We start from the raw sequence: 24025 nt of genomic DNA, 5'->3' as shown, positions 1-24025 counted from the left end.
TAAGTTTGGCTAAACGCCGTTTGTTGTTGCTGAGGTAAATTTTTGTTATTGAAACATGTCAATAACACATGGAATGGCGTGCAAAAATATTTTTATTTAAGGCAACATAAGTGTGTGGTAGTGAATCCCTAAATTTCTTTTCTTCTTCTCCTATCTTCCCTCATGAATCCAGCCAATTGTGGTTCCTGTTCAAGTTCAAATGTTGAAGGAAAGCACAAGCGTAGCGTGAATTTTTGCAGTGGTCGTGGGTATAGAAGCATCAATGTAACGCCAGTTGTTATTGTGGTGATAAGGCTGTGTTGAGAACTGCGAAAACAGCCAAGAACAAAGGAAAAAGATTTTGGGGCTGTCCAAACTTCAAGGTAATGTTAATTTGTAATTTGTGTATGGTTTTTGTGTAAGGTTTTTTGTGTTTGTTGATAAAGACGTGAATGGTATATTTGCAACAGAGTGGAGGTGAAGAGTGTGGTGGGTGCAATTACTTCAACTGGTTTGTTGAGTATGGGATCAGAGAAGGGGGTTCTGCAAGCACGATTGTGATTCAAAATAAATGTTGTGGGGATGTGAAGAATGAAGAAAAGGTTGGTGGCAATGTGAAGATTGAAGGAAATGTTGTTGGCAGTGGCACGAATAAAGCGTCTGTTGGTGGCAATTTCAATTCCCAAGAAATGAGAAGGAGTTGCATGATGGCCTAAGAAGTGGTTGCTGATATCAAAATATATATTAATTCATTAGAAAAAAGGATTAAGGTGTTGATTGAAGTGGCCTGTGTTTTTGCCTTGTAGTGAACATGATTAGTGTGTTTTTGTTGTTGAATTAAAATTAAAAATAATATTAAGTATTTTTAACCTTTTAAGATTTTAAATTAACGGTGTTATTCCCTACTTTTAAATTTTTCGTTTTAATTTTAAACCAACTTTAATTCTAAATTAAAAATATTTAATAAAAATATGAATTTTAATAATAATATCAGTCTAACATTTATATAAAAATTAAATTTTGTCTCAATTTGAAGAGTGATAAAATTGCTTAATTTAAAAAAAAATTAGGTCCAAATTGAAAAAAAAAATAACGAATATTAGGACTAAATTGAATATAAAAACTGACCCTGACATGTGGTAAATATTGGCGTGACACGTAGATATTTTTTTTAAATTAAAAATAAAAAAATGTATTAAAAAATCACAAAATGACATGTTACATGATATGAGCTTGACAATTCCAAATTTTTTTAAATAAAAAGATTATTTTAAAAAAAATAAAAAAAAATCACAAAATGACACATAATAATTACTATTTACACTCCATTAATTATTTTAACAATATTAATGAAAATGACCAAATTAAATAAAATTGACGAATATTAAAACCAAATATATATATATACACACATGTACATGTATATGGATATATATATATATATATATATATATATATATATATATATATGACCAAATTAAATATAACGAATATTAGGATTAAATTAAATATAAAAACTAACTCTGACATGTGGTATAATATTGACTTGACATGTAGATATTTTATTTAAAATAAAAATTTTAAAAAATATAAAAACTAACTCTGATATGTGGTATAATATTGACTTGACACATAGATATTTTATTTAAAATAAAAATTTTAAAAAATATATTAAAAATCACAAAATGAAATGTGACATAATATGAACTTGACACAAGAATATTTTTTCTAAATAAAAATATTATTTTTAAAAAAAATTAAAAAAAGTTACAAAATAATACATAACAATTATTATTCATACTTGATGAATATTAAAACTAAATTAATATATATATATATATATATATATATATATATATATATAAAACCAAATAAAAAAAGTCGAACAAATACCGAAACCAAATAATTATTTAAGTCTTCAACCTTATATATATCTCCCAAAGATATTAGTTTTAGGGTTAGGCTACATGAACATTTATTCAATGATAAATTGAATGCCTATTTTCATAGATTTGGTGCATGTGATCCCTGTCGTACTTTTCGGCACATGTGATGAATTCGTTCGTTTCGGCAGATGTGATCCTGTGTTAGGTGCATGAATTCGGTATGGTACGGTCTAACTATCCATGTGAGCCACATATATTATTTATCAAAATGATATTTTTATTTGATTTGATGTATTTGAATATTATTAAAATTTTACATAATTATTTTATATTTATGTTTTTTCACTTTTAGTGATTAAAAATTATTAATTAATATAATAACAAATTTATATATTAATTTATGAAATAAAATATTATTGATTATTAAAATTATTATTATTGTGAATAAAAAATTGTAATTAGTTTCTAAATTTATTTTTAAAATTTAGTTATTAAGAATTTAATTATCAAATAAAAATGTCATTAAATATTAATTATCAAAATTTTTACTAAAAAAAATTAATTTTTTGTGTGAAATTTTAATGTGAATACTAACACCTAATATTATATTTGAATCGTCTTCTTATTTATTTAACATTTCAAAATTGAATAATTTTTCTTTCAATTTGTTTTTAATTTTATTAAATTTAGATTTTATTTCAACTATATTTTCTAATTATTTTTGAAATTGTTGAAACATCGTAAGTGATTCTAACTTCATATTTATGTTTGTCTTCGAAAATTATTAGTTTTAATATTAGGTTCTTACATGAACGTGGTGTGAATTATTCAATGATAAACTAAATGGTCTATTTTCATAAAATTGGTGCATGTGATCCTTGTGTTAGTTGTGTGACTTTGGATCGATAAGGTTGATAGTCAAACTATCTAATGTGAGCTAATACTAACCATTAAAATATAGTTTTTATTTGATTTGATTTATTTGAATATTATTAAAATTTTACATGTAAGATATTTTAATCTTTTCTACTGATTTTTAATGAGCATTTCCAAGAAAAATAAAATGTAGTTAACAATATGTTTTAAGAAATCAAATTGATACAGGGCCATCTTTCAATTACTAAAACAATACAAAAATATCTATGTTCATAATTTTTCTTACTAAAAATAAATTTGCATATTTTTTAAAAGAAAATATGTTTGTCGAGTACTTTATTATGTTTGCAGTCACTTTATTTTTTTCAAACCTTATCTTTGAAATTGTGGACAGAATCTTTGTCTCATTGTTCAATTTATTTGCCAGAGAAGAGTCGACACAAATATCTTCAGAAACATTGAAAAGTGTTTCTTCAAACACGTTTTGAAAAAATCGAACTCATTTTCTTTCTTTATAAAAATATCACTTCTTTAACTGAGTTCATCACATCCATTCGTTAAGCCATCAACCTGATCCTTTCACTTCTCTCTGTAGCAATCAATGATCTATTTAAGCAAACATTCCCACTCAACGACACACAACCTTAACAAAATCTCAAAATGGATTTTGTTCTAAGTTACATGAATTCCACTACCATTGGACTTCTGTCTCTAACCCTCTTCTGTTTATTTCTGTACAATAACTTCAAATTGTTTCCATGCAAAGAGGCTCCCACAGCCGCAGGAGCATGGCCAGTACTGGGTCACCTTCCGTTGTTGAGTGCTTCAAAGACACCCCATAGAATGTTGGGTGCTTTGGCTGAAAAATATGGACCCATCTTCACCATCAAACTCGGTTCCAAAAAGGCTTTGGTAATCAACAACTGGGAAATAGCAAAGGAATGTTTCACCACAAACGACACGGTGGTTTCCTCTCGCCCCAAGCTTGTCGCCATGGAACTCATGGGCTACAACCAAGCCATCTTTGCCTTTTCACCCTACGGTCCCTATTGGCGCGAGCTACGAAAGATTACAACTTTTGAGATCCTTTCCCCTCGTCGAGTGGAACAAATGCAGCATGTTCGTGTCTCAGAAGTTCAGAACTCGATCAAACAGTTGTATAATGTTTGGTGTAGCCAAAAGAGTGAGTCTGGCTTTGCCTCGGTGGAGCTGAAGCAATGGTTTTCTCACTTGGTATTCAACATGGTTCTTAGAATGGTCGTAGGAAAGAGATATTTTGGCGGTGAAAACGTGGACGATGAGAAGGCACAGCGATGTGTGAAGGCTGTGGAGGAATTCCTGCGTCTGTTGGGTGTGTTCACAGTGGGAGATGCCATTCCTTGGTTGAGATGGTTTGATTTTGGAGGCCATGAGAAAGCAATGAGAGAAACTTCCAAAGATTTGGATATTGTTTTGGGTGAGTGGTTAGAGGAACATAGAGAAAAGAAGGGTTTGGGTGAAGTTCAAGATTTCATGGACGTGATGATTTCCTTGTTTGATGGAAGAACTTTCGATGGGTTTGATGCAGATACCGTGATCAAATCCACTGTGCTGGTACGTATATGTTTAATTTACATGGAGAAAGATATTTTGAGTACTAAATATCGATAACTTTCTCTTCTAATATAAGGTGTTATTTTGTAAGTGATTTTGAAATATTGATTATAAAAAAAAATGAAAAATCATTTAATGATACCTGAAATTATAAAAGAAAGTTGTCAAAATTTAGTAGTCAAAAAATCATTTTCCATTACATATTACATACATTTGGGAACCATAAAGAACTTTATTTTGTATATTAATAAGTTAATCATATTATAAAACGTAGCCTTAATTTCCTTAGTTGTTCATTGATATATTTCTTTTGGAGTATGTATTTGATTTGCAGGCAGTGATTGCCGGAGGAAGTGGCACGAATAATATTATTCTTACATGGACAATATATTCAATTTTGAGAAATCCTTTGTTGTTCAAAAAGATAAAAGCTGAACTAGACATTCATGTGGGAAAAGAGAGATGTGTAAGTGAGGATGATATAAGTAAGTTAACATATCTTCAAGCGACAGTCAAAGAAACTCTAAGATTGTATCCTCCAGCTCCTCTTTCGGCACCTCGTGAATTTACGAAAAGTTGTACTTTAAGTGGTTATAACGTAAAAAAGGGAACTCGTTTAATCACAAACCAATGGAAGCTTCACACTGATATCAATGTTTGGGAAGATCCATTAGAGTTCAAACCAGAAAGGTTTCTCACAACTCACCAAAATATTGACTTTCGAGGTCATGATTTTGAGTTATTGCCATTTGGAAGTGGTAGAAGAATGTGTCCTGGAATATCTTTTGGTCTTCAAATGGTGCATTTAACTCTTGCTACTTTTTTGCATTCTTTTGAGATTCAATATTCATCGTCTCATCTTATTGATTTGACTAAAACCTCTCAATGGATAGGCACTAGTATTCCCCTTGAAATTCTTATTAAACCACATCTATCTTTTAGTTGTTATGAAAACAATAAGTTATGTTAACTACATGGTCATACTATATTTTCATTGAAATTACCTTTTATTTTTATTTAGCTCAATGTCATAATTATCTTTATAGTTTCTCTTCCAAAATTATTGATACCTACTACCATTGTATTTTTGTTCAAATTACTTGTTAATTTTATAGTTTATCTTTTGCAATTTCAAATTTGCTTTCCCATATGCTACTTAATTATAAAAAAAAAAAATTGGTTGAAAGAAAATAAGAATATAGAAACAAATTGTGATCTATCAACCAATTATTCATGGTCTATTATTGGAAGAAAAAAAAATGGACTAAGATAATAGAAAATAAGACATAGGTTACCTTTTATAGAAATTTTTTTTGTAGAAAAAAAATTGATGAAAGATATAGTAAATATTTGTTTAAGTCCGTATTTTGATCTTAAGAGTTTGATGCGGACTTAATTGAGATACAAACTTAATTGAGATGCAGATTTATGAAATTTTAAGAGTCTATAATATAAAATATTATTAGTGTTAAAAGTTTGTAAAGATTGTAAGAATATGATAGATATAAAAGATATGTTACAAGAAATATTTGTTATCTCTCTCTCTATATATATATAATATATATATATATATATATATATATAATATATATATATATATAACAAAATATAACAGAATATAGAGTCAAATGATTATACATGATTTTTTTTCTAAAAATAAATTCACAAAATTATTAATCCAAGAATTTTCCTTTTTCAAATACGGATTTTGACAAAATACGAACTTAAATAAGTAATACAAACTTAAATGAGTACGAACTTAAATGAGTGCAAACTTAAGTGAATGTTTACTGTACTTCATAAAAATATTTAACAAGTGATTATGATATTAAAAGAAAAATATCTTAAAAGGATCTCAATAAGAAAAGAGGAAATAGAATATTATACCTTAATTAGAAATTTGAATATTTTAAAAAGACAACTTGTTATATACATATTAGTTATAGACATAATATAGAATAATGGCATATATTGTATCACTTCAAAATAAATAATCAACAAAAAGATAAAAAATTAATGTATAGACTATTTTAATTAGGGTTTGAAACACATATGTATTACTTTGATTTTTTTTATAAACAAAAACAAATATATTGACAGAATAATTCGGTTGCCTCAACCAAAAAAAAAAATGTAAAATTTTTTACCATTACTTCTGATTTCCTTCATATTAATTATTCTTTTGATATTGAACTTATTCAACTTGAACTAATTATCCTTCTTGAATTGTATTGACATCTTTAAAGTTCTTAAACCAAGTTCTTCTCCATTAATTCAGATAGATAAGGGCTAATCTCCTATCAAAATCATTTAGCTTTCATTACGGCAAAGGAACGTGTTTTGAAAGCCCTCTTATTACAGATTTTTATACCTGCAAAATTGATAACAAAAAATAAAAATAAAAAACAAATAATTTGTACAAGTTCCATATAAAAGCAATTATGCGTTCTTCTTCGTTATCTATGTTTTGTTATCTTAGAGACAAATATATTGCTTTACACTAAAATCGTATCCAAGAAGCTCACTACAAATTTATAATAATTCATCCACTCTAAATTTTCACTAAAAACCAACCTCACAAACTACTAGAAATTTGTTGAGTGGCTAAATTTTTAGTCACAGAAAATCAATCACCCAATCGGTAACCAAATATGTAATTATTATTATTGTTTTATTATTTTACATTTTTTTTTCCACACAAATCTTTTCCCTCTCCCCTAATTTTTTCCAAATCAAAATTTTTCTCTCAGTTATCTATCCCATGATGAACGTTAATGTTCCAACATATTACTATTTTTATTTTGATGTTTATAAGCAAAGTTTACTCGTGCATGGGAAGAAACATCTCAATCAAATCAGAAGAAACATCTCAATCAACATCTATTATAGGAGTATCTACACATGATGAGTTATAATTTTGGTGTAAAGTTGTTAGAATTATCAAAGACAACATGTATGAGCTTGGATATATGAGTCAACCAAAGCAATTGGAAGACAATCCTATTACGGACATGTGATACTAACACTAATATGTGTTATTGACCCTGACACGTGTTACTATTACTGTTACGTGACAAAATTTAGCTTGACATGTAAATATTTTTTTAAATTAAGAAAAATAAAAAATATTAAAAAAATAAAAAATTACGAACTAACACGTGATATAAATGGCTCACTATCCGTTAAGTATTTAAACAGCTTTAACAAAAAGAATTAAATTAAACAAAAATTGACAAAAATTAAGATTTTATTGAATAAAAAGCAAATTATTAAGATTGAATTGACAAAATTGAACAACAATATGGATTTAGTATTTCAACCTTAGGCTTAAATAATGATTTGGTCCTACTATTCATTTAGTTTTTTTCAATGTGGTCCAATTTTATTTTTTTTTTCAATTTGGTCATAATATTAGTCAATTTTATTCAATTTAGTTCTTTTTGCTAACACCGTTAAAATAATGAACGGATTGTAAACAGTAACTGCCACGTGTCATTTATTTAAATTTAAAAAAAATTATTAAAAAAATATGTCTACATGTCAATGTCACGTGTCATTTTGTGATTTTTTTTTTCATTTACTTTTTAAATTTAATTTTTTTATTTAAAAAAGGTTTCACGTGTCAAGTCAAGATCATGCCACGTATTAGGGTCAGTTTTTTATATTCAATTTGGTCCTAATATTCGTTATTTTTTTTTTCAATTTGGTCCTAATCTTTTTTTTTTTTAAATTAGCATTTTTGTTCATCTCCAAATTGAGACAAAATTTAATTTGTATGTAAATGTTATATGGATATTCTTATTAAAATGCATATTTTTATTAAATATTTTTAATTTAGAGTTAGAGTTAGTTTAAAATTAAAATTAAAATTTTCAAAGTAGACAATAACACCATTAATTGAAAATTTTAAGAGGTTAAAAATACATAATATTATTTTTAATTTTAAATCTTTATTTTATTTTTAACCTCTTAAAATTTAAAAATAATGGTGTTATTCCCTATATTAAGTATTTTTAACCTCTTAAGATTTTAAACTAATGGTGTTATTGTCTACTTTTAAATTTTTAGTTTTAATTTTAAATCAACTCTAACTCTAAATTAAAAATATTTAATAAAAATATGAATTTTAATAAGAATATATATAAAATTAAATTTTGTCTCAATTTGAAAGGGATAAAATTGTTCAATTTTAAAAAAAATTAAGACCAAATTGAAAAAAAATTAACGAATATTATGACTAAATTGAATATAAAAATTGACCCTGACATATGGCATAATATTAGTTTGACACATGGATTTTTTTTTTAAATTAAAAAATTAAAAAAATATTAAAAATTACAAAATAACATGTGACATGATATGAACTTGAGACGTGGATATTTTTTTAAATAAAAAAAAAACTATTTTTTAAAAAGAAATTAGAAAATAAATATAAAAAATTAAAAAAAATCACAAAATAACATGTGATAATTACTATCATTAATTATTTTAACAACATTAAAAAAATACTAAATTAAATAAAATTAACGAATAATAAAATTAAATTAATATATATATATATATAACCAAATTAAAAAAATCGAACTAAATAATTATTTAAGTCTTCAACCTTATAGTTTTATCTCCAAAAGTTGTTAGTTTTAGTGTTAGGTTACCGACATGAACATTTATTCAGTGATGAATTGAATAGCCTATTTTCATAGATTTGGTGCATGTGATGAATTCGTACTTTTCGGCACATGTGATCCTGTGTTAGGTTTATGCATTCGGTATGGGTACGGTCAAATTATCCATGTGAGCCGCAATATTATTTATCAAAATGATATTTTTATTTGATTTGATGTATTTGAATATTATTAAAATTTTATATAATTATTTTATATTTATGTTTTTTCAAAGTGATTAAAAATTATTAATTAATATAATAACTAATTTATATATTAATTTATGAAATAAAATATTATTGATTATTAAAATTATTATTATTATGAATAAAGTTTTGTAATTGATTTTTAAATTTAATTTTAAAATTTAGTTTTTAAGAGTTTAACTATAAATAAAAATTGGTCATTGAATATTAACTATCAAGTTTTCACTACAAAAAAATTAATTTTTAAATTAGTGTCTAATTAATTAATTTTTTGTGTGAAGTTTTAATGTGAATACTAACACCTAATATTATATTTGAATCGTCTTCTTATTTATTAAGCATTTCAAAATTGAATAATTTTTCTTTCAATTTTTTTCAATTTTATTAAATTTAGATTTTATTTCAACTAGATTTTTTAATTATTTTTGAAATTGTTGGAACATCGTAATTGATTCTAACTTCACATATTTATGTTTATCTTCGAAAATTATTAGTTTTAATATTAGGTTCTTACATGAACGTGGTGTGAATTATTCAATGATAAACTAAATAGTGTATTTTCATAAAATTGGTGCATGTGATCCTTGTGTTAGTTGTGTGACTTTGGATGGATAAGGTTGATAGTCAAACTATCTATGTGAGCTGCAATATTAACCATTAAAATATAGTTTTTATTTTATTTGATTTGATTTAATTTAAATATTATTAAAATTTTACATGTAAGATATTTTAATCTTTTCTACTGATTTTTAATGAGTATTTCCAAAAAAAATAAAATGTAGTTAACAATATGTTTTAAGAAATCAAATTGATACAGGTTCATCTTTCAATTACTAAAACAATACAAAAATATCTATGTTCATAATTTTTCTTACTAAAAATAAATTTGCATATTTTTTTTAAAAGAAAATGTGTTTGTCGGCACTTTATTTTTTTCAAACCTTATCTTTGAAATTGTGGACAGAGTCTTAATAAGGTTTTATATTTAAATAAGTCTCAATTTGCATCAATTTTGTTCAATTAAATCCTTTTTTTTAACACCATTTAAATTATTAGTGATCATAAATAGTGACGGTCACGTATCACTTTGTATTTTTTTAAATTTTTTTTAAATGTCCACGCGTCAACCCAACAACATGTCACGTGTTAAAGTCAATGTTTTATATTCAATTTAGTTTCTATATTTGTTATTTTTGTTCAATTTAGTCCCAAATTTTGTTAACATAAACCAATTTGGTTCCTCTCCAAATTGAAACCAAATTTAATTTTTATATTAAAATTCACATTTTTTATTAAATATTTTATATAATATATTAAAATTCACATCATTATAACTTTGATATAAAAATTAAATTTGGTCACATCTTTCATAGGGATAAAATTGGTCAATTTTAAACAAAATTTGGACTAAATTGAACAAAAATAACAAATATAAAGACCAAATTAAATATAAAACATTGATTTTAACACATACATACTACTGGATTGACACATAGATATTTTAAAAAAATAAAAAAAAAATTAAAATATATGAGTCAACCAAAACAATTGGGAGACAATCCTATAATGATTCTACGTCTTCATCTGTACAGGTCACGAAGAAGGATATCGAACAATTAAAATATAAGTAGTTTGTTGTTGAAATTGAGAGGAATATACTTTGTTATAGAATGTTCAACAACAAGCAAAATAACAAAATGTTGGATCACTTAATGGTAAAAAGAGAAATTTTCAACCTCCTCAAATGTGATTTTAAACTTTATTCTCATTACTTACATTTTTATGTTTTTATTACGATTTTGTATCGTTTACATCGACTCTTATAATAACATTATCAACTTTTTGTATGATTGTATTATTTTAAAAGATATTTATGTAAAAATAGTCTAATGATAAAATTGTGCAACATATTATATATATATATATATATATATATATATATATATATATATATATATTTCGTTGTGTATTTGTATTCCATAGTCTAATATAGATTCTGGTCATTCTACTCTTATATTGTGTTTGGATAAAAAATTTAAACAATTTTAAAAAATTGGGATACATTTTTTATATGAAAAAAAAAACAAAACAAAAATTGATTGAATAAAACAAGTATATTGGATCACTACATAAAATTTCTAAAATAACAATCAGTTTTAGAAATAAAAAATAATTAATCATTGTGTTAACTAATGTAGATATTAATTTCTAAATTTAGAATTATTGATATCTAACATAGTCTGAATTATAAATAAATTGATACCTGCTCTAAAATAATCTCTAATATTAGCTACTAAGTTTTGTTAACCAAAAGAAGTTATATCTAAATTTATATTTAATTAATTTATGACAAATTAGTACGTTTGCTTACTTTTTCCTTTTTCTTTTACACATTATTTTATTCATAGATCAAGATAACCCAATTATTCTTATTTAATATATTTATTTTTCTGATAAAAGAAATTAAAACAATATAAAATTATACAATGTTTATATCGTTTTTCTTGCTCAAAATCAATTTGGATTTTCTGTAAAGATGTGCACGGTTTAGCTGTATTTGTCCAATTTGCAGTATAGACAGAAACAACATGGACCTCTGGCCCTTTTGTTTCTACTCCCTTATTTTTTTCAAAACTTATCTTTAAAAATGAGGACACACAATCTTTTATCTCAGGAAATTTTTTCTTTTAACTCCAAGATTTTTTCTGCATCTCCAAGAATTTTTAAAATCTTAAAAACTTCCTTTGATAATTTGAGAAAAGCTATCCAAATCGTATCTCCAAATTTATTTTCAGATGTTAACTTTCAATAAAGATATTTCTAGATATCGACGTCCGGTGAAAGAATTTAAACTGCCATATGTAGAAAAATATATATATCAAAAGTCAACTTCCGGAATAATATATATATATATATATATATATCATTTTCTATTTTACTTGAATTTATTTTAGTTTTATTTAAATTTTAAATTTTAAATATTTAATTTTAATTATATTTTCTTTATTCTTTTATTATATATTTTTATATTTTTGAATTTAAATTTACTTTAATATAATTTGTTAAAAAATTAATAAAAGTAAAAATTAAATATAATTAAAAAAAATAAACTTCAAATTTTGAAAGAAAAAAAAATAATATATATATATATATATAATTTTTTTTCTTTTTTTAATTTCACGTTTTATGATCTTTTTTCTGTGGGTAATTATGTGTGGATAGTTCAGTTTTTTCTTATAGTGCATGAATCTTGTTTGGCAAAAAATTCCAACACAAAATTTTCATCCTTGACTTGATTCATTAGCAATTTTTTCAAAAATATTATTATATTCGAATCACTTCTCCTTTATTAACCTTTCAAAATTAAATCATTTCTCTTTCAAACTCGTTGATCTTATTATGTCTAAATTTAATTTAAAATATAGTTTAGAATTATTTTTTTAACACCTACAACATTGTATTAAGTTATGTTTGTTATTCCTACATACTCAATAGTCTCACATTGATTAGAAGTTGAGGCTTAAGGCGGTTTAATAAATACCCATTCTTCCTTTCACTCACCAATATTCTTTTTAAGGATAGGACTGTGATGGAGCACATGTTCCAAAGAGGACAATACCTCAAATATATGATAATTGACAATAACTCTATCATTAGACTTGAGATTGGAACATTAACACCCACCATGGAATCGATAACCGAATATATATATATATATATGTATGTATGTATTTATTTATATATATATATATATATATATATATATATATGTATGTATTTATATATATATATATATATATATATATATATATAAATACATACATATATATATACAAATACATATATATATATATATATATATATATATATATTAGATCGATTCTGGAATGCATATTAAATCGGTTCCGTAACCGATCTAATATACAGTGATGCAATATGTCTAAGAGATTTTATATCGGTTCTAAAACAATTGATCTAATACTTTAAACTAGAAAGGAAAAACAGACGTGCACTCACACTCCTTGTCTCAACTTGAATGACTGAAATTCAACAAGTATACACAACAATTAAAGACAAATGAGCAATACAAATTACACACGAATAGAAAACAACTCCACAAAATTTCAGATTTTCATTCGCAAATCAAAATGAACACTAAAAAGAAAAGCAGCGGAGGCGCGAGAGAGAAGAGAAAGAAGCTTTCAGTGAACGAAGCAACGACTCATTGACAGCGATAACGATGGTGAGCAACGGCGATGAGGTCTGGTGGTGAGCAGCAATAGCAAGGAAGAAGAGAAGTTGTTGTGACAATTAAAAGAGTTTTCGCATTTTTGTTAAATTTGTGAAGAGTATTAGATCGGTTGAATTTTTAATTGATCTAATAAGTGAATATTAGATCGGTTATATAAAGAACTGATTTAAAATTCACATATTAGATCGGTTAAAAATTCAACCGATCTTATATGTTTCCTAGTATTTATAAATTTGCTACCACATTATTTTTTAGATCGGTTTTCACATAATCGATTTAATATCCTGTTTTAGAGTGTCCTTTTTGCACTGGTGTGTAGACTTATGTTCCTACTACCAAATAAACTAAATAATCTATATCTTTTGTTTAATATGAATTTCGTATGTATAATAGTAAAACTATCTACATGGGTGCTGGATTATTAACTATTAAAATATCATTTTGGCTTAATATTTGAACAGTATTAAAATTTGCATTTAATATATTTTACTCGATTAACTAATTTAATGAGTATTTCCAAGAACGTAAAACTATAGTTTACAATATGTTTTTAGAAATCAAATTGATACAGGTTCATCTTTCAAATCTACTTCTACATTAAAGATAAAGTTACTAGAACAATATAAAAATATCCTGTGTTTATAATTTTTCTTGTTAAAAATAAATAAATTTGATTTTTTTTTCAATATATATACTGTTTAAGGTTTTACCTGTAATTTTATGGATGATTTTTATCCCATTTGCAATACTGAAGAATGATGAAGACAGAGTCACCTTAGTTCTTTCAAACCTTATCTTCAAAATTTGAGGACAAACTTTAGCGGTGCACTTTTTTATTTGTTTTGTTTGATATTTTTGTTGTGACACTAGTCAACAAAACAGACTTTGTTGTGTATTTTTTAATTATTATAAAGATTTGAGTTAAAATTAATAAAAATTATATAATTAATTTTTAAAATAACGGTCGTATGTTTATTAATATATATATATATATATATAAATTTTTAAAATTATTGTTATATAAAATTTTTTTAAAATAACGGTTAAATTTTTCTTTCTTAAAAAATGATTAAAATAAAATATTTATAAAATAATTAATTTTAAAATAATAATTAAAGATAAAAATAAAAATATGAAATGTGAATAAAAAAGAGATATATTTTTATATATTATTATAGATATAGAACAAAACAAATCAAATTTGACTCTTTCTCACATTAGATTGTGGTTGTTTATATAATCTATCGGATTTGGATTTGGAATAAAAAAAAAATCTTAATTGGAATAAAAGGTTTTTGCTTTGACAGAAATTAATAATTAATTAATGAGTTTATACTTTATATATTTGTTAATTACATGAAGTAAATAGAACAGTCTTTAATATTTTATGAAAAAAATACTTCAACTTTTTTAGGGTGAGAGATAAGTTTGAGTAATTTGAAATATTTTATGAAGTTAGTCTCCTAATAATTATTTTTTATCATTACAAGAATCTTCATTTACATAAGGCTGACGCTAGAAGATTCAACACAATCCAAATAAAGATAACTTTAAAACCTATCCAAAATTACAATTCAATTATTAACATCAGTTGCGTAATTCTTAAGCTTGGGAGACATAAAATATCGTTATTAAGGTTAATATCTAATATTTCATAAACAAAATATGTTTATCGTCGTAACACATTAAGTTTCAAGTCTATCTAAATTTAACTATTTTTGAATTGGGTTCTTAGTAAAAAAAAATATTAAGTATTTAAAAATTTTAATTTTTTAATTAAATTAGTATTTGTTTTGTTTTTTTTAATGGTAACATGACTATTATTTTGTCTTTTCATCTTATTCAAGCACTACTAAAAAATTTCATATTTTTTATCAATTTTGTTTTGAAATCTTTTTTGTAAGAAATACTTACAAATTTTATTGTAAAAAAATTTATAAGAAATTATTACCAATTTTTTTGCAAAATATTTTGTATGAAATATTTTTCGCAACAAAATACTTGTGAATTTTATAATTTTGTAGGAAATAATTATTCACCTACCAATTAAAATTCTTAAAAAATGTAAAAAAAAAAATCTTTTTCTTGTAATTTTTCTTTTACAAATTTACAAAAAAATCTCATGTAATATAAAAAATTTTAATAGTGAAGATGTAGTTGTTAAAAACATTATTCTTTTACTTGATTAATAACCATAAAGTTACATTGAAAAATTTTATATAGGACATTCAAAAATATAAAAGAAAGAGAAGAATTTCAAGAAATATGACTCTTTGTATGTTGTATGATGATAAGACTTTGACCTTTAAAATATAATAATTATTAATTATTTTAGTTTATAAATTAATCACTAAAATTAATTATTATTTAATGTTTTTCTATTAGCAAGTGTTGTAATAAACCTGCCATTAGAAAATGGTGCGTTAATATTTTGGTATTTAACATCAAATTTGTTATGATGGATGTAAGTGCACTTGTGGTGATAAATTATTTTGTAATAAATATCATCAACTTTATTATGTGATTTAAAATTAGAAGTGTGAAGTGACATAATATATACATACTGTATTCTTGTTCAAAGTAGAAGCATCATAGTAAATTTATTTACTATATTAGATTTAATTACATCTCAGAAACCTAACCTCACATCTTTGTTCTCTCATCTTCGATAGAAAAAATAGATAACTAGGGTAACTCTGGTTCAGGGAAAAAGGAAAATTTCTTGTAAAACTCATAAAAAACTTTGGCTTAATGTGATCATGTGATGTGTTCTAAAAGATTGAGATCTTAAAACTAATATAATATGACTGGATTCTTAATCAAAGTGATCCAGATTTGTTTATATTAATATTTTTGAAGTTGTTTATGAATATCCGAATCTTCTGATTGTACTCTCATATATATTAAATTCGGATGTGTAAATTTTTTATATGATAATAAACTGCAACTATTTTGATTAATTGTAGTGTACGGCAAACATGAAAAGCGATACTTGTGTTGAATAAAATATGATTAAGAAAAATATGTCATTAGTGCAATGTCAAACTATACTTTTTAGTCATGACGGATTTTCAAAAAATACTTTACAGAAATCAATATCAGTGGCGGAGCATTGAAGGAGCACGTGGGGTCATGGCTCTCCAAACTTTTTAAATTTTTTTTTATTTTTTATTTTTCTTTTAATTTTTTTAACTTCTTCAATTTTTTTTAAATTTTTGTGTTTAATTTTTTTTTAAATTATGTATATTTTTAAATTCTTTAAATTAAATGTATCTTTTTAAATTAGGTAGTAGTATATTGAAAAATTAATAAAAATTTATTTGATATTTTTTATTTTTTCCAAAATACAATATTTAATATTAATAAATATTAAAATATAAAATTAAATATAATAAAGAAAAAAATTATTAAGATAATTTTTATTTTCTATTTTTATTGTTTTTTTAGTTTTTCAAATGTTGTATTCATCTCTTATCCTTACGTGATTTCTTTTATTGTCAAAGAAAAAAAAATTAAACAAAAACTTATTATCTCTGCCCTCATTTTTTATATCTTCTAAAAAATATAATTTTCTCTTGTCTCACCTAGTAGTGAAATATTAATTTAATATTTAGTACTATTTGTTATCTCGGGACTCTTTTGTATATTCATTTTTTTATGAATATAGAAAAGTAAGTAATGTATTATGATATTTTTTTATAGACAGTTTTAGTTGTTAGTTGATTATCATAATTTTTTATAGTAATTATATCTCTCAATTTTTTATTATATTATGATAAATTATTTTTTAGTCTTAAACTTGTTTTTTAAATATGTATATTGATGAAAAACAAAAAAATAAATTCATTTTTTAAAATTGATAAAAGAGGAGTGAAGATCAAAAACATTACAATATGGTTTTTCATCATATAACAATGAAATGAAATGTTTGTGATGACTTTTGAATCGATCTATGCACAGTAATAAAATGAAAAATGAATATTTTGCCGATAATATGATTATTTATATTGGAAAAAAAATAGTTGAAAAATTTAGTTATGATTAAATTATTTGATAAGTGCAAGAATATGAAAAAATGATGGACAATTATTTAGATAGTGTAGTTTCTTTTATACAGATAGTAATGTTAAATATATAAATTCTAATTATATTATTTTGCCTCCTTCAAATTTTAGTAAAGATCCACTAAAATTAAAATGTTATTTTTATTTATATATTATATATATATATATATATATATGTGTGTATGTATATATAATAATAATTAGGGTGCCAAAGCTCCTCAAGATACACCAAGCACCACCAATGCCCATCTTATCGATTTAAAAAAAAAACTTACATATGTTTAGAAATGGTAGAAATCATTTTGTAAGTTTTGTAGATTATAAATACATTAAAACATAAAGATAAAACATTTAATATATTTTTAACAAGTAGAAAATCAATTCAATAAATAAAAGATTAGACGGGATGGAAAGAAATAAAACAGAATAATAAAGTTTTAGCCATTATTTAGAGTATCTGAAAAACATTTTAACAGTACAAAATCAATTCAAAATCTACTTCTATACCAAAGATCGACAGAAAATGATGATGAGGGCCCCTTGGTGCCTTGGTCTATAGCTAACTTTTCTTTTACAAACCTTATCTTCTTAAAATCGAGGACAAAATCTTCACCTCATCCTTGAATTTAGAAGATTCAACACAGAGAAAAATATACACGGATTAACCTACCCCCATTTATAATTCAATTATTAAAATAGTTGCGTAATGCTTATGCTTGGGAGAGAAAATATCAAGTTATTGCTGTTCCTACTTCTCTCTGTAGCAATCAGTGATCTATTTAATGGAAGCTTCGTTCCTACTCAACAACACATAACCTTAACAAAAAGCTGAAATGGATTTTGTTCCAAATTACATGAATTCCACTACCATTGGACTTCTCTCTCTAATCCTCTTCTGTTTATTTCTGTACAATCCCTTCAAATATTTTCAAGGTAAAGAGGCTCCCACAGTTGCAGGAGCATGGCCAATTCTTGGTCACCTTCCACTCTTGAGGGGTCCAAACACACCCCACAGAACTTTGGCTGCTCTGGCTGAACAATATGGACCCATCTTCACCATCAAACTCGGTTCCAAAAAGGCTTTGGTAATCAACAACTGGGAAATAGCAAAGGAATGTTTCACCACAAACGACATGGTGGTTTCCTCTCGGCCCAGGCTTGTCGCAATAGAACTCATGGGCTATAACCATGCCATGTTTGGGTTTGCACCCTACGGTCCCTATTGGCGCGAGCTGCGAAAGATTACAACTTTAGAGATCCTTACCCCACGTCGAGTGGAGCAACTGCAGCATGTTCGTGTCTCAGAACTTCAAAGCTCGATCAAAGAGTTGTATAATCTTTGGTGTAGTAAAAAAGGTGAGTCTGGGTATGCCTCGGTGGAGCTGAAGCAATGGCTTTCTCACTTGACATATAACATGGTTCTTCGAATGGTGGTGGGGAAGAGATTTTTTGGCTGTGAGAACGTGAAAGATGAGAAGGCACAGAGATGTGTGAGGGCTGTGGAGGAGTTTATGCGTCTGGTAGGGGTGTTCGCAGTGGGAGATGCTATTCCTTGGTTGAGATGGTTTGATTTCGGAGGCCATGAGAAGGCAATGAAAGAAACTGCCAAAGATTTGGATAGTGTTTTAGGTGAAGAGTTGGAGGAACATAGACAAAAGAAAAAGAAGGATTTGGGTGAAAAGGTTGATGAATTTCAAGATTTCATGGATGTGATGATTTCCATTCTTGATGGAAGAACTATTGATGGGGTTGGTGCAGATACCATGATCAAATCCACTGTGCTGGTACGTATATGTTTAAATTACACTTTTTCTTTTGCTCGCAATTCCCTCCAGTATTGCTTTATTTTCCAATGTTGCAACCTAGGATTAGTCTCTGTTAATTGACGGTCCTTTTTTCAGCCTTACATTTTAGTTTGTGCCAGAAACCAAACGGTCCTGTTTTAAGCCAGATTTTAGGTTGTTGTCAGCCTCACATTTTAGTTTGTACCAGAAACCAAACGGTCCTGTTTTCACCCTTAAATTTTAGGTTGCAGTTAGAAGTGGACTTATCTCTACTCAAATATGAAATTTTTAATATATCCTCACGTATATTCATCTCGAAAATTTGTTTGGATAGATTTTAACTTAATACTATGTTAGAAGTAGGACTTCCAACCATTGTACCAGAAACCAAGTTCACATTGCTTTAAGTATTGCATATCTTTGCTTCATGGTTTCAGCAGCTTCCTCTTATATTTGAACCTATACTATTCTCCTTTGACAATGTTTGAAAACTGCAATTTTAGACCTCCAAAATCTAATTCTCGTTAGACATATTCACACACGCTTATCTCCTCCCTTATCTCCTCTCTGCTTTCGTCTCTTACAGCTTTGAATAAATCGTTATCAGCTATTGAACTACACCAGATTTCCCCACTTTACATTTTGTATTTGAGGGTTGATTTTAACTCCAATTTGTATAAAAGTTCCTCTAATTTTTTGTTCGAAACAGGTCAAGTCGTCATATGAAAGACGATATTAAAAATGAAATCGTCTTTCATCCAGTAAATTTTATATTTTTTTTTCAAAAAACAAAGTCGATAGGGACAAGACCGGTTTCAGTTCATGGGAACAGTGAAGTTATTATCACAAATGATGATTTCACTTTTATGTTTTTTCTAACAATAAATGGTAAAAAAAAATTGAAATAAAAATAAAAATTAATATAGTTTAATATTATTATGTAATTTTTATTATCTAATATATTTTATTAAATTAATTTATTATACCAATCAAAAATAATTATCAAAAAGTATATATAATCTCTACTCTTAACAAAATCTTGTAAAGAAAATATATATAAAAACTACAAGGTTGAAAAAACCGAAAAGTAAAAAATTTTAAAAAATAAAATAAAACTGCAACAACATTGAAAAACAAAAAACTAAGAGTGAAGTCGTTACATGAGACGACGACTTCACTCTCATATGTGCAGAAACCGTAGTTCGTCTTGACGACATTACTTTTTGAAAAAAAAAAGAAACTAGTTGGGGGAGGATGACTTCATCTTTTATGTTGTCCTTCCCCGTGACAACTTAACCCAATTTTGAACAAAAAAATTCATCGAATCCTATTTTACAAATTCATGGTCAAAACGACTCAGAAATACAAAAAAGTCCCACTATTCTCATATTTCGTGTGTTTTCCTTTTGTTTACATATAAGATTAACCTTCCATTTTCTATTTATAGTATAAGTTTCCATATGTAATCTTAAATTCCTTAATTGTTCATTGAAATACTTCTTTTGGAATACATATTTGATTTGCAGGGAGTGATTGCAGGAGGGAGTGACACAAGTAGTACTGTTCTTACGTGGGCAATGTATTCGATTTTGAGAAATCCTTTGGTATTGGAAAAAGTACAAGCTGAACTAGACATTCATGTTGGTAAAGAGAGATGTGTATGTGAGTCTGATATAAGTAAGTTAACATACATTCATGCCGTAGTCAAAGAAACATTAAGATTATATCCTCCTGCTCCTCTCTTGCCACTTCGTGAATTTACAGATAATTGTACTATAAGTGGTTATACCATAACAAAAGGAACTCGTCTAATCACAAATCTTTGGAAGATTCAAACAGATAGCAAGGTTTGGGAAGATCCATTAGAGTTCAAACCAGAAAGGTTTCTAACAACTCATAAAGACATTGATATCAAAGGTCATCATTTTGAATTATTACCATTTGGAGGTGGTAGAAGAATATGTCCTGGAATATCCTTTGGACTTCAAATGGTGCATTTTATACTTGCTACTTTTTTGCATTCTTTCGAAATTTTAAGTTCATGGCCTAATCCTACTGATATGACTGAAACATCTGAATCTAGTACCACTAGAGCTATTCCCATTAAAATTCTTATTAAACCACGTCTATCTTTTAGTTACTATGAAAACGACACGTCTTTATATTAACTACGTAGCCATGTCGCATTTTCATTCGAAGTACTTTCTTTTTACTTAATTCAATGTACTTCTATATGTATAATTTCTCTCTTAAATTATTTCAAAATGATGATATATTCCTATTATCTTTGTATTTCCATTTATATTTATAATTTATCTTTGTAATTTCAATTTTGAGATATAAACGTTTTTGGATTCGAAGTAAATAAAAGTATAAAAACTAATTGTTATCGATATACTAATGATTGATGGTCAATTATTAGAATGGAGAAAATCGATTGAGATAATAGAAGATAGGTTTAGTTTTTTTTGGAGAAAAAATGAAAGACATTTCATGAAGATATTTAACAAAATTAGTTACGATATTAAAAGAAGATTCTATGATGAATTCTCTAAGAAAAGAAGAAATGAAATTCGATATCATAATTATAGAGTTCCAATAATTGAAGAAAACTCGAGAAATTACATAAAACAATGATGAAGCATTTTTCTTGTAGTGATTAGCACAAAAAGCACTTGTCTCATGTCTATGTCTTTGAAGAGCCACACTGACGAGGGAATGTGAGCTTTTTCTCTCTCTCTTTCCTGTTCTTGATAATTTTCTTTTATCATCTTATTATGAATTTATTAATCTCATTTGTTTTGTTTCCCTTTTGTGTCCATGAAATCCCCATGGCAGAAGTTGTAACAAAATCTAGAAAATAATAAAAATAACCATTCTCTGCATTTCATCATAAACTTCATCTGTACAAAATTATACAAAACATAAAAACTAAAATATAAAATATAAACCTTCCAACAGCCTGAAACTATATCAAAATTAAATTTATAATCTCTTTGATGGAGACGCTCCGTCGCGGATCTTGTTGGACGTCCACTCCGATCGACATTTCACCGATCAATCGACGCAGAACATAACACAGTAGAAGGCTCATATTCTCTCGTTTAGAACTCAGATCTCTCACATTTCTGACTGATTTCGAAAACCCTAAAAAATAGACCTAACTAATGGCTCAAGCTATAAACCTTAATAGGATTACATCACTATTCTTTTGGATCAAGATAAATGTTTCTCATCATTAGTTTAGCTTTTTCATCTTCATCATCATTTGTGTTGGGAACTTCCTTATCATCTCGACAAATCTTGTAGTGCAGCTTATGTCAGAATTCTCTGAAGCATCATTCAAGAAAAACTAAGAGCAGATCAAACTTTTATGTTTGTGCAATTTGATTTTATGGCAAAACCCTCTTCAAGATACCTATGTGACAAATTTATATGACCTTATACAGTGTGTAACCAAAAGGGGTTTTTTTTTGCATGATTATTCCTTTCAAAAATCCACTCTTTGGTTTTTCTTTAGCAGAAACAACAGCAATAAAAAGGCAGAACTTCTTAACATTGAAACTGTTCGAACCAAAATAATGAGGAGACAATAACAGAGTTGGCTGCTGTTACTACCCTGCACTCAGCATTGCTCAGTCACTCAATATCAAATTCAGATTTTCTATTATTTTTTTTAACACCGTAATCTGATGAACATTAAAAATATAATATATTGATATTTTAAAACATTAAAATTAATAATAATTAATGTATTATAAAAATATAATAAAAAAATAGTACATAAAAATATCAGTAAAAAATCCAAATTTCTCTATATCAGTCTGGTCCTTCCCATTTAAATTTATAAATATGGTAATTTTTTTGAGAAAGGTGATTTTCTTTATTTTTCTTTTGATTTTTTTAAGCTTAAAAAGTTAAATAAAAGGGACAAAACTGATATGAGATGAGAGTTTAATGGTGATTGTAAGAAGAAACAGCAGACAGCTCTGTTACTGGCTCCTCACTGTTTGGGTTCGAAGAGTTTCAAAAAATCAAAAGATTTACCTTGTGTTTGGATGGAGCATTTCAACAATGCTTAGAAATTGAAATGCTTTGCATTTGAATTGTTTGGAATCAAATTCCATTCATTTTTTAAATAATTTATTTGGATAAGGAAATTAAAATACCTTACATTTCAATTTTTGAAAAAAAAATTGAATTTATTGTGAGATAAAATTTAATTTTAATATTTATTTTAGGCTTAATTATGTTGAGTTAATGATAAATTTGGAAACCCGACGATCAAGAAGGGCCCGACGACACGGAAAGGTCTGACAACCCGGACGGGCCCGACGACCTAGAAGGACCGACGACCTAGACGGGTCCGACGACTCGGACGGGCCTTCCAAACCGTTGGGTTCGTCGGGTTCGTCTGGATAGTTTGACCCGTCCGAGTCGTCGGGTCCATCTATGTCATTGGGACCGTCCATGTCGTTGGGTCCGTCTGGATCATCGGGCTTGACGGTTTGGAAGGGTCCATCCAGGTTGTCGGGCCCATCCAGGTCGTTGGACCTGTCCAGGTTGTCGTGCTTGTTTGGGTCGTCAGGCCCAAAGGTTTGGAAGGGCCCATTCAGGTCGTCGCGCAGTCTGTGTTGTAGGGCCCGTATGGGTCGTCAGGCTCATCCGGGTCGTCGGGCCCATCTGGATTGTTGGGCCCATTCGGGTCGTTGGACCCGTCT

At 26.7% G+C, this 24025-nt stretch overlaps 2 protein-coding genes across 2 annotated transcripts; both read left to right on the top strand.

The window, feature by feature from the left end:
* The first annotated feature begins 3286 nt into the window (after positions 1-3286).
* LOC114181604 (cytochrome P450 82A4-like) lies at positions 3287-5394 on the top strand. Its single transcript, XM_028068106.1, has 2 exons — positions 3287-4334; positions 4669-5394. Exons 1-2 carry the CDS (start codon positions 3402-3404, stop codon positions 5302-5304), a joined length of 1569 nt encoding a protein of 522 aa, XP_027923907.1. The 5' UTR covers positions 3287-3401; the 3' UTR covers positions 5305-5394.
* A 12871-nt stretch (positions 5395-18265) lies between these two features.
* Positions 18266-21545, top strand: LOC114182401 (cytochrome P450 82A4-like). The gene is made up of 2 exons (XM_028069270.1): positions 18266-19304; positions 20831-21545. The coding sequence occupies exons 1-2, from the start codon at positions 18354-18356 to the stop codon at positions 21470-21472; spliced, it is 1593 nt and encodes a 530-aa protein (XP_027925071.1). The 5' UTR covers positions 18266-18353; the 3' UTR covers positions 21473-21545.
* The last annotated feature ends 2480 nt before the right edge of the window (positions 21546-24025 follow it).

This window comes from Vigna unguiculata, chromosome 4 (assembly GCF_004118075.2).
Source record: "Vigna unguiculata cultivar IT97K-499-35 chromosome 4, ASM411807v1, whole genome shotgun sequence".
NCBI classification, from domain to species: domain Eukaryota; kingdom Viridiplantae; phylum Streptophyta; class Magnoliopsida; order Fabales; family Fabaceae; genus Vigna; species Vigna unguiculata.
The sequence above is the reverse complement of the archived record's forward strand: the minus strand, read 5'-3'. Positions and strand labels throughout refer to the sequence as shown.